This window comes from Entelurus aequoreus, linkage group LG05 (genome assembly GCF_033978785.1).
Source record: "Entelurus aequoreus isolate RoL-2023_Sb linkage group LG05, RoL_Eaeq_v1.1, whole genome shotgun sequence".
Lineage (NCBI taxonomy): Eukaryota > Metazoa > Chordata > Actinopteri > Syngnathiformes > Syngnathidae > Entelurus > Entelurus aequoreus.
This window is the reverse complement of record NC_084735.1, coordinates 11,335,240-11,347,932: the sequence shown is the minus strand read 5'-3', so window position 1 is coordinate 11,347,932 and position 12,693 is coordinate 11,335,240. Positions and strand designations below refer to the sequence as shown.

The 12,693-nt window shown below is 37.1% G+C and overlaps 1 protein-coding gene across 2 annotated transcripts in view; it reads left to right on the top strand.

Moving 5' to 3' along the window:
- Nucleotides 1-12,693, top strand: part of cdc73 (cell division cycle 73, Paf1/RNA polymerase II complex component, homolog (S. cerevisiae)) — a 45,847-nt gene that overhangs the window by 14,955 nt on the left and 18,199 nt on the right. Inside the window, exons 8-9 of one of the 2 annotated variants that reach the window (XM_062047084.1) lie at nucleotides 4,729-4,824; nucleotides 5,045-5,123. In XM_062047084.1, the coding sequence (XP_061903068.1) occupies nucleotides 4,729-4,824; nucleotides 5,045-5,123 (175 nt within the window). Of the gene's footprint in view, nucleotides 1-4,728; nucleotides 4,828-5,044; nucleotides 5,124-12,693 lie in introns of both variants that reach the window. The other variant, XM_062047083.1, reaches the window with a different exon arrangement.

Below are 12,693 nucleotides of genomic sequence, written 5' to 3'. Positions count from 1 at the left end.
AAGTAGTCTAATACACCCAATGTGGTGCAGCATTTGTGGGATCACCACCGAGCTTTACATGGCAAAGTAAAGGTAAGACATCTTTAAATGATGTCAGTGGCAAGTAACTTAGAGGAGCCATTTATAAAAATATGTCCAGAAATGGTACTGCAATCTCAGTCAAAATTCTGTAGTCCTCTCCCTGACTGAGGTTGCCAGATACGCAGCCGAACCCAGCTGGATGGACTGCTCTACTCCAAGGAACTTCAAACTTCCACTGCTTCTTACTAGGGATTGAGGTCTGGGACCATAATAGCTGAATAGACAATGTCAATAACAAATCTCTAACCAACACAGAAATGAGGCTATTTTCAGGAAGAAGTACAATATGACAACAATCATATGGTTATTGTCAGTACTATCAGAAAACAAAGACTACTAGCAATGGTTATACTGGTGACAATAAGTAGAGCATGCTTAGCAACCTAATGTACGCCCAAAACTAAAGAGGAGACATTTTACCAAGGTATGCCTATAGGCTACTGTTTCAAACCTTTCACATTGCCATATAACTTGGTACATGTGGTCCACAATATGCAAACACCAATGAGGAATTATTTGATCATGTGATTTGTCTCCATACCTTTCACATTGTCATGATGACTAATGTTGGAAGCCATTTCCTCAGCGTATCAGCATAGTGACAAGGAAATGGGCACTGGCACTACCCATATCCACTTAGCTTTTATTTGTACTAAATATATGTTGTCCTGTCAGTTGGATGACACATGCTAACTAGCATATATTTCCCCCGTTAGCTTGTATGTCCATGTGTCATTGGCAGGGCTAGCATGCTAACATTGGTTGCAGGAAGATACTAGCTTTCTTAGACAAGATCATAGACTGTATTGGACAATATAGTTTACATACAAAATGTCCATTTCCATGTATTACAAATCACAAGAAAAGGTAAATGTCTGACTTACCTATCTAGGAGGAAATTAGCAAGTTTGGCGTCCGATGGAAAAAAATGTTATCTTTCAAAGGCATCCCGATACAAATCCTGGTTTTGTTCCTGGCTTTGTCATGAATAAGTTGAGAATAGTTACTTTTAAATGTACTACGGTCTGACATGTTTAGTAACTTTACCAGTTGCAGTAGTCAGACCATGATGGCAACCTGGATGTGACACACTCACAGAATTTCTAATTGGTCAAACTGTGGAGGGCGGGGCATCGAAATGAAAACAACAACAATATTTCGGGGCTGTAAATATAATTGTGAAAAGAACATATGACCTGCTGTTATCAGTTATGGAGGTATTGGAAAATATGATTTATTCATGACTTTTGACGTATCATTTAATGATGAGTTGACATGAAATTATTACATATGGCTCCTTTTTAATGAAGAATTGCGTTGTATAAATGTGTGACTATCAGTAGCTTAGCCTTGTCAGTTCAGTGTACGGTCAATAGCTTCATTCGGTGACCTCTAAATGTTGCTTCTTCCTGAAATCTAGACCTTGTAAGTGAATATAGCAAGTGTAAAACACTAAGATAACATCAGGAGCTTGTAGAGTAACAAGACAATAATGATCCTAGTTACGGCCCTGGTTGGAGGATGTCATTAGCTTGTCATGGGGCGTGCTTTATAAGTTTTGTACAAGTAATAAAGATCTTATTAGAAGATCTTAAAGGGGGACTTGTTGGAAGCCATATCCATATTTAAGTGTTACTTCTTTCTAAAAACTCCTATAGTCATATTTACATCAGCTAATGTCTCGTGTGGTACAAAGTGCTTGGATTCGAGTGTCCTTGGTTAGAGTCAGAGCGCTGTCTTTGTTGAGACTGCCATTACATTCCTGAGATACGGAGCACAGCTAGACTGGGGAAACAGCAGGTGGGGGGGACAGGAGAAGGAGGAAGTAGACAGGAGTTCCGGGGTTTTGGTAGACCGATCTGGACCGGGCTAGGGAACGCTTGGGTGCTGGGTTGGTCTCAGGTTTGTCCTCTAAGCTTGGAGAATAAACCACAAAATACCAACTTCTGCCTGGTGATTGAATATAAACAACAGCATATTGCCATAAAAAGAATCTGGGAGAGACTAGCAATTTGAATTCCCCATTGGAGGAATGCTGGACAACGCAACACTAACTACAGTGAGACAAAGTTGTGTGAAAAATAGTCTCACTATCACAAAACTATCATTTTTGCCAAAATGTGCCAGATGAACTTTGTCTACCGGTGTGCAGCTTTCTAAACACCACATAATGTATTTGTATTTGTACTTTTTTGATTGTCCTTAGAGTTAGGTACAAACTGATACTTTGGTTTTATTAGCACTTTGCTTGTCTTGGCTTTAAAAGCCTTTAATAGTTTTTGTAAAAGCCTAAAGAGCAGCACAGTTACAGTAGAAATACATATTTCTGAATGAAGTAGTCCTCATCATTGTTGTTAATTGACAAATGCTTAAAAATATCTCAATCTGAATTTAAATTACAGCCACTCTATTTCATTCAGCTATTGTGATGATGGTATGCTCTGCAATAAAAAATTCAAATGCTAAAGGGGAATAAACAGTCACACGGTTGCAAGCCAGCAATAATAATAATAATAATACTACAGACTGACACATTACTTCCATTATTTACACATATTGTCTTGTGAAGTGTGGCCATACATAACAGGGCCACTCATAGTGACTATTGATGCATGTTATAGCATATTGCATTGTAAGAATGACAATATGCTGTTTAATAGCTGGGCTTTTGTGCAAGTGCCTCTACTCAAAACAAAACAGCTTTATGTTTTCTTTGGGAATTAATTTTCAAGGTGTTTCAACTAAAATAGAAATATCCCAGATTGCTAGGGTTCAAGAGGTATTTGAAATAAATCATGACGGCAAGCTTAATGACATAACTAGACTAACGGTAAAACAAAAAGCCCTCAGTACTGTAGTTATACCCTAATATGCCTGTAGATGGCAGTGTTTTTCTACATTACACTTTGTAGCAATTTTGCTCATCAATCAACTTTTTACCAGACAGGCCCAGATACAGAAAAATCCATGTGGTACATAAAAGATAATGTAGGTCAATCAATATATACTAGGGATGTCCGATAATGGCTTTTTGCCGATATCTGATATTCCGATATTGTCCAACTCTTTAATTACCGATACCGATACCGATATCAACCGATATATGCAGTCGTGGAATTAACACATTATTATGCCTAATTTGGACAACCATGTATGGTGAAGATAAGGTACTTTTTTAAAAAAAATAATAATAAGATAACTAAATTAAAAACATTTTCTTGAATAAAAAAGAAAGTAAAACAATATAAAAACAGTTACATAGAAACTAGTAATGAATGAAAATGAGTAAAATTTACTGTTAAAGGTTAGTACTATTAGTGGACCAGCAGCACGCACAATCATGTGTGCTTACGGACTGTATCCCTTGCAGACTGTATTGATATATATTGATATATAATGTAGGAACCAGAATATTGCTAACAGAAAGAAATGGGGGGAGGGAGGTTTTTTGGGTTTGTGCACTAATTGTAAGTGTATCTTGTGTTTTTTATGTTGATTTAATAAAAAAAAACCTATAAAAAAAAAAACGATACAGATAATAAAAAAACCGATACCGATAATTTCTGATATTACATTTTAACGCATTTATCGGCCGATAATATCGGCAGGCCGATATTATCGGACATCCTTAATATATACTTTAATAATCTGACCCACTAGGCACATTTTTTGCGTATAAAAAATGCGGAGGCACACCACCAGCAGAAAGCATTAAAAAACGAAACTCGGTTGACAGTAAAAAGTGGTTGTCGCAATTGTTGGATATGACTTTAAAGCATAACCCAGCATGCATCACTATAGCTCTTGTCTCAAAGTAGGTGTACTGTCACCACCTGTCACATCACACCCTGACTTATTTGAACTTTTTTGCTGTTTTCCTGTGTGTAGTGTTTTACTTCTTGTCTTGCGCTCCTATTTTGGTGGCTTTTTCTCTTTTTTTGCTGTTTTCCTGTAGCAGTTTCACGTCTTCTTTTGAGTGATATTTTCCGCATCTACTTTGTTTTAGCAATCAAGGATATTTCAGTTGTTTTTATCCTTCTTTGTGGGGACATTGTTGATTGTCACGTCATGTTCGGATGTACATTGTCTTTGCTCCACAGTAAGTCTTTGCTGTCGTCCAGCATTCTGTTTTTGTTTAGTTTGTAGCCAGTTCAGTTTCAGTTTAGTTCTGCACAGCCTTCCCTAAGCTTCAATGCCTTTTCTTAGAGGCACTCACCTTTTGTTTATTTTTGGTTTAAGCATTAGACACCTTTTTACCTGCACCTTGCCTCCCGCTGTTTCCCACATCTACAAAGCAATTAGCTACCGGTTCCCACCTACTGATATGGAAGAGTATTACACGGTTACTCTGCCGAGCTCGACACTCAACAACAACACATCATTTGCAGACTATAATTACTGGTTTGCAAAAAAATATTTTTAACCCAAATAGGTGAAATTACATCATCTCCCACGGCACACCAGACTGTATCTCACGGCACACATTTTTAGGGGTTTTTGGGCCAGCCTAAGTAATCAAATCTTTGATGTAGACTTTGTCTTTAGAATGGTGGGCTGGACTTTGGACAGCCCTGGTTTACATGATGCAGGGTTTTTATTGAGCTGCTGACCAAATCATAATGAACACTTTCCCCCCATGCCTTGCAGAACTTCTCCAAAAACATCTTTGCCATTCTTCAGTCGGTGAAAGCCAGGGAGGAAGGCCGTGCCCCGGAGCAAAGACCAGCACAGAATGCTTCTCAGGTGGTAAGACCATTCTCTGCTTGACACAAAATGTGGCATATTTAAAGTCAATAAAAGTAGTTTTGGATCGCCCTTGTAAAGACTGTTTGAATGATTAGTAAATATTAATGTCACTGGCTGTGACAAATCTAGTTAGTGACAAAGCAGACCAGCCAAATAGTGATAGATGATGGCAATCAGAGTGTGTTCCTTTAAGCAATGATTGTGTCATGTGTTGCAGGACCCATCCCTAAGAAACAAACAGCCTGTGCCAGCTGCTTACAACAGATACGATCAGGAGAGATTTAAAGGAAAAGAGGGTGAGTTGTTAGACATATATTGTGGCGCTAATCCGTTAAAGGCCTACTGAAATGAATTTTTTTTTATTTAAACGGGGATAGCAGATCCATTCTATGTGTCATACTTGATCATTTCGCGATATTGCCATATTTTTGCTGAAAGGATTTATTATAGAACAAACGACGATAAAGTTCGCAACTTTTGGTCGCTGATAAGAAAAAGCCTTGCCTGTACCGGAAGTAGCGTGACGTCTCAGGAGGAAGGATTCCTCACAATTCCCCGTTGTTTACAATGGAGCGAGAGAGATTCGGACCGAGAAAGCGACGATTACCCCATTAATTTGAGCGAGGATAAAAGATTTGTGGATGAGGAACGTTAGAGTGAAGGACTAGAGAGGCAGTGCAGGGTGTATCTTTTTTCGCTCTGACCGTAACTTAGGTACAAGGTCTCATTGGATTCCACACTCTCTCCTTTTTCTATTGTGGATCACGGATTTGTATTTTAAACCACCTGGGATACTATTTCCTCTTGAAAATGAGGGTCGAGAACGCGAAATGGACATTCACAGTGACTTTTATCTCCACGACAATACATCGGCGAAGCTCTTTAGCTACTGAGCTAACGTGATAGCATCGGGCTCAAATGCAGATAGAAACAAAATTTTAAAAAACCCTGACTGGAAGGATAGACAGAAGATCAACAATACTATTAAACCATGAACATGTAAATACACGGTTAATAATTTCCAGCTTGGCGAAGCTTAACAATTGAAGCTAACTTAGCTACGGAGCTAACGTGATAGCATCAGGCTCAAATGCAGATAGAAACAAAATAAATAAAAAACCCTGACTGGAAGGATAGACAGAAGATCAACAATACTATTAAACCATGAACATGTAAATACACGGTTAATAATTTCCAGCTTGGCGAAGCTTAACAATTGAAGCTAACGTGATAGCATCAGGCTCAAATGCAGATAGAAACAAAATAAATAAAAAACCCTGACTGGAAGGATAGACAGAAGATCAACAATACTATTAAACCATGAACATGTAAATACACGGTTAATAATTTCCAGCTTGGCGAAGCTTAACAATTGAAGCTAACTTAGCTACGGAGCTAACGTGATAGCATCAGGCTCTAATGCAGATAGAAACAAAATAAATAAAAAACCCTGACTGGAAGGATAGACAGAAGATCAACAATACTATTAAACCATGAACATGTAAATACACGGTTAATAATTTCCAGCTTGGCGAAGCTTAACAATTGAAGCTAACTTAGCTACGGAGCTAACGTGATAGCATCAGGCTCAAATGCAGATAGAAACAAAATTAAAAAAAAACCCTGACTGGAAGGATAGACAGAAGATCAACAATACTATTAAACCATGAACATGTAAATACACGGTTAATAATTTCCAGCTTGGCGAAGCTTAACAATTGAAGCTAACTACGGAGCGGCGGCGGGCGTTGTAGCTTTCGACGACACCCCGGCTGCCATCGGAGTCTGCAAGAAACATATATTTCCCCAAAGTTACGTACGTGACATGCACATAGCGACACGCACGTACGGGCAAGCGAGCAAATGTTTGGAAGCCAAAGCTGTACTCACGGTAGCGCGTCTGCTATCCAGCTCAAACACAACACAACCTCCTGATTGTGTTGCTGTAGTCCGCCGCTAATACACCGATCGCACCTACAACTTTCTTCTTTGCAGTCTTCATTGTCCATTAAACAAATTGCAAAAGATTCACCAACACAGATGTCCAGAATACTGTGGAATTGTTCGATGAAAACAGAGCAGTTTGTATGGTGACACATTGGGTACGAATACTTCCGTTGCCGTCGTGACGTCACGCGCACACGTCATCCTACATAGATGTTTCCAACTGGAAGTTTAGCAGGAAATTTAAAATGTCACTTTATAAGTTAACCCGGCCGTATTGGCATGTGTTGCAATGTTAAGATTTCATCATTGATATATAAACTATCAGACTGCGTGGTCGCTAGTAGTGGCTTTCAGTAGGCCTTTAAGCGATTTAAAAGCAAACAATATTTTGAAATGAATTGTAAAATGAAGTGGGCGCCAGTGAAGGGGTGCTAAAATGTCTTCATGTTTTTTAGTGGTAGTTAAAACGTTTTGGACTAACTGCAATGGAGCAATTGAGGCCTGCGTCATTCCAACGTAGACGAAATGATGACATAAAAGCATGGATTACCCGCTCAAAGTTGTTAAAAGATAAAACTGATTTAATTTTTGCTAAAAGTCTTAGATGATGATAACTAGGGATTAGAGATGTCCGATAATATCGGCCGATATATGCGTTAAAATGTAATATCGGAAATTATCGGTATCGTTTTTTTTATTATCTGTATCATTTTTTTGTTTTTTTTTGTTTTTTTTTATTTTTTTATTAAATCAACATAAAAAACACAAGATACACTTACAATTAGTGCACCAACCCAAAAAACCTCCCTCCCCCATTTACACTCATTCACACAAAAGGGTTGTTTCTTTCTGTTATTAATATTCTGGTTCCTACATTATATATCAATATATATCAATACAGTCTGCAAGGGATACAGTCCGTAAGCACACATGATTGTGCGTGCTGCTGCTCCACTAATAGTACTAACCTTTAACAGTTAATTTTACTCATTTTCATTCATTACTAGTTTCTATGTACCGGTAACTGTTTTTATATTGTTGTACTTTCTTTTTTATTCAAGAAAATGTTTTTAATTTATTTATCTTATTTTACTAATTTTTTTAAAAAGTACCTTATCTTCACCATACCTGGTTGTCCAAATGGCATAATAATGTGTTAATTCCACGACTGCATATATCGGTTGATATCGGTATCGGTTGATATCGGTATCGGTAATTAAAGAGTTGGACAATATCGGAATATCGGATATCGGCAAAAAGCCATTATCGGACATCCCTACTAGGGATGATACTCGAAACCGGTTTTCCCGGTTGTTCGATAAGAAAATAACCGAGTCCTCGGACTCGAATCCCTTTTTGAGAACCGGTACCCGTTATCGAGACCACTATAGTAAAGAAAAAGAGTTGGTTCTTTATTCGAATCCCTCGGAACGAATCCCGTCCCGACCAGAAATGCTACGTGTGAAATCACAAGAAATGACGTCACGTAGCTCAGTCATTAGGCGCAGATAGCGAAAGCAGGAAAACAATGGACGGGAAAAAGCGCTCCAAGGTGTAATAAAGTTCAAAACAAAAGGTATAATCCAATGAATAACTTTACTGAGAGATTTGAGCAGGGTACAAACTCATGAAGAACACTTTTACAACCCACCGGAAACATAGCAACCAGGCTAGCAACGCACCTCCTTTACGGCAGCTGTCGCAACGTTCTTAAAGCAACCGCAGCACATACATATATATACAACACATCTCCCTTTTTGAACTTTTGTTTTTCACACTGTATATGTGTTGTCTGTCTAATTATAAGTAATGCAGACGAGGCGTGTTGGCTGAGTTCTTGACGTTTACTTTCACGGGTGACGACATGCAACAACACTTTTCGGGGCTACCGCGCATGCTCGTCACTCCCGTTGCATGATGGGTAGTGTAGTTGTTATATTCCCTAGCTCAGTGGTTCTCAACCTTTTTTCAGTGATGTACCCCCCTGTGAATTTTTTTTTAATTCAAGTACCCATTAATCAGCGCAAAGCATTTTTGGTTGAAAAAAAGAGATAAAAATGTAAAATACAGCACTATGTCATCAGTTTGATTTATTAAATTGTATAACAATGCAAAATATTGCTCATTTGTAGTGGTCTTTCTTGAACTATTTGGAAAAAAAGATAGAAAAATAACTAAAAACTTGTTGAAAAATAAACAAGTGATTCAATTATAAATAAAGAGTTCTACACATAGAAGTAATCATCAACTTAAAGTGCCCTCTTTGGGGATTGTAATAGAGATCCATCTGGATTCATGAACTTCATTCTCAACATTTCTTCACAAAAAAATAAATCTTTAACATCAATATTTATGGAACATGTCTACAAAAAAATCTAGCTGTCAACACTGAATATTGCATTGTTGCATTGTTGCATTGTAATGAATGGAATAGCCTACTTGATTTGATGTTCAGTTTATGAACTTACATTCATATTTTGTTGAAGTATTATTCAATAAATATATTTATAAAGGATTTTTGAATTGTAGCTATTTTTAGAATATTATTAAAAAATCTCACGTACCCCTTGGCATACCTTCAAGTACCCCCAGGGGTACGCGTACCCCCATTTGAGAACCACTGCCCTAGCTCATAACATCTTTCCCTCTATAAAGAAATAATGTTAACTCAATAAAGTGTATTTATTTTTTTAGCTTTAACTTTTAATTTTTTAGCATTGTAACCACATTTGCAAACAACTTTTCTCTTCATAGAATTTTCTTTCTTTCTTTAAAGTGCAAAAATGTCAAAGCATCATAACAAACAGTTATGTCAAATAGCAGCAGAAGCGCACTTTTTGGAGAGCTGTATTATTTCCAGTTTTGTGCCCAAGGGACTGATTTTATTTAACACTATATTATTATTTATACACCTATAGTGATCACAGAGACAGCTTGTTTTTGTGTTACTGTATATATTTGTTTTTCTGAAAAATCCCACTTAATATGCTTTGGGTAACAACAGTCAATGTTTATTTATTTTATTTTATTTTTTTAGGGGGGTAATAGTCAATATTTATTTATTTATTAGATTAAATTGTTTTCTTATATAATAAAAGTGAGCTTTTGTTAAACCAAATATTGGTTTAACAAAATAATAACAACCTATCTGGACTCGATAAGAGAATCGATAAGGAATCGGTTCGATAAGAGGATTCGATAATAGACTCAAACTCGATAATTTCTTATCAAACATCCTCCCTAATGATAACTGGATCGTACGACGGAGTTAATCTGCGGTTCCAATTTAAAATCATCGTCCAACTTAAAAGCAAGACTTGTGACTGTGGCTTTTAAATAAGGCATCAGGCGGTGCAGGTCACGGGGGGGAGCATTCTGTCATACATGTCAGTCAAATCAAATGATTTCCGTCTTGTTCTCATTTAAGTTTAGAGAGTTTACACACTTTTATGTCCTCAAGACTATTTAAAAGTGACATCAGCATAAAGATGATACGATATATTATATATTTTTGTAAATGCGTTGAATGGGCAGGATGTAGACCTCAAACAGGATTGGTCCTAGGATTGAACCCTGAGGGACACCACAGGACAAAGAAGCATAGGCCAAAGCCCAATCATCTATTTGGATTGGAAAAGTTCTGTTTGTCAGATAGGACCTGAACCATTTCAAATCTATAATAATTAACATCTGCTGTATTGTGCAACCTCAATACAAGTTGTAGTCCCACCCCTGGAAATAGATATTGCATAGTAACTGTTACCAACTGTAACACAACTTTGCTATTGCTAGATATTCATTCTTACTTTACATTGAAGTCTTTTTAAGAATATCAAGGTTGGTAAATGTTAGGTATGGATTTATTTGTATGAATTGTTCAGGCATGTGAAATGTCTGCGAAAAGGTGGAAATCCGCCTTTTTAAACATTTATTTAAATAACATTTCAGTATTTTTTAAATGAAATATCCAAAAAATAGGATCCAAAGGAAATGTGTTGAACGCTGGCCTCAGGCGCAGGTACTCGCTATTCCTCTTGCCTAAACGCTGCACTGGGCACTAGCATAGTTAGCCAGCGAGCTTGTTGTCGCCTGCGTTTGCTCTACGAGCCACACCGTTGATTACAATCCCAACACTGTTAGTTCCCAACCAGGTGGAGTTGTAGAGCATTTATTAGTAGCCAGGGATGTAAACACAGGTCTTCTTCTTCTTTCAGTTTTCTGGCGGGTTGCAGCCGTTGCATAGAAGGTGCATACTCTATCTGAGTGCTCATTATATATACTATCTTCTATACTTTATCATTATAATAGATACATACACACACCCCATAACATCCATAAACAGAGCTCACAACACAGGAAGTATGTTACCTGAGGGGGCGTGGCCATAGAGTAGAGTTTCTAAATGGGAAAAGATTTCAAATTATACGTTAAAAAAAAACAAGTTGTGTGGTACATCACATGGGACAAGCAAGTGTCAAAAAGAGGTTGGTAGATGAGAATAAATGTAAAGGTATAGTGTAGAAATGCACCCAATTGCAAGAAAGGTAGTCTTGATTTTCAACATTTTCTTGCGTGGCAGCACTTAGAGACAATAAAAATGTTCCTCTTTTTTCCTCACAAGGTGCTCACATGCCTAAAAGTGATGTTGTAGACCAGTGGTCCCCAACCTTTTTGTAGCTGCGGACCGGTCAACGCTTGAAAATTTGTCCCACAAACCGGTGGGGGGGTGGGGGGGGGGGGTGGGGGGGGGGGGGGGGTGGGGGGGGGGTGGGGGGGGGGTGGGGGGGGGGTGTGTATTTGTTTTTTTTTTTTTATTTTTTTTTTTTTTTTTACATAAATAAATACAATCATGTGTGCTTACAGACTGTATCCCTGCAGACTGTATTGATCTATATTGATATATAATGTATAGTGTTTTTTTATGTTGATTTCATTAAAAAAAAAAAAAAATTTTTTTTTTTTTTTTTTTTTTTTTCACATTTCTTGTGCGGACCGGTACCGGGTGGTTGGGGACCACTGTTGCAGATAATTGTTTACCGGCCCGCCACACATTCTGGAAATGCTATTGCAAAAATTAAAAAAAACATTTAAAAAAGTGGAATGAGGTGAAATCTAACTAGAAAAAGTTGCAATGTTGACACAAAGCTACCATGCAGGCTTTCTTTTTTCTTTTTTTGCCATTGCTCCAAAAAAAACAATGTTATAATGTATTATTGACCTATTCAAGGCTCCAATTATTTCAAATATTTCACTTTAAAATATTTTATGTGGCAAATATTGCATATACAAAAACATCAACATTTTATTTGACAAAATAGCATAAAACAAACAAAATAATAGTTCAAACGTAAAATGGACAGATATATCTGAAGTTGAGCTCGTAACTTACCGTAAGTGTTGAAAGTTAAAAAAAAAAACTAATAAAAATGTATCACTTTATGAGTGGGGCACCTTTTGGATCCCAAATATATTTAATGGGATTTTATTTATCTTTTCACTGTGATTACTCAAAAATAATAATGAATTAAAATCAATGGTGTCCTGCATTGTTGATATTTTTAAGGCTCTAATTACTTCACATCAAACATTGCTTTCTGAATGTTTTGGGCAGTGGGGGAAATACTGCATATTTCGCTTTTATTATAAAAAACTAAGTTGTCTTTGACAGAAAAGGCATAAAACCTTTTTGTTTTTTTAAACTTTATATCAACCTGAAGTTGATATACTGTACAGATTTCCTGTAAGCATTATATAAATAAAAAAAAAATAATTTGACTTTTAATGATTTAGACCCTTTATGGTCCCCGGGAGCCCTAAAGGTAAAAAACAAACAAAATCCATATATTTTGTTATGGTTTGAAAATTAAAAATATCAAAATGGCCCCCGCATGCTTTAATTCTTCCGTGTGCGGCCCTCAG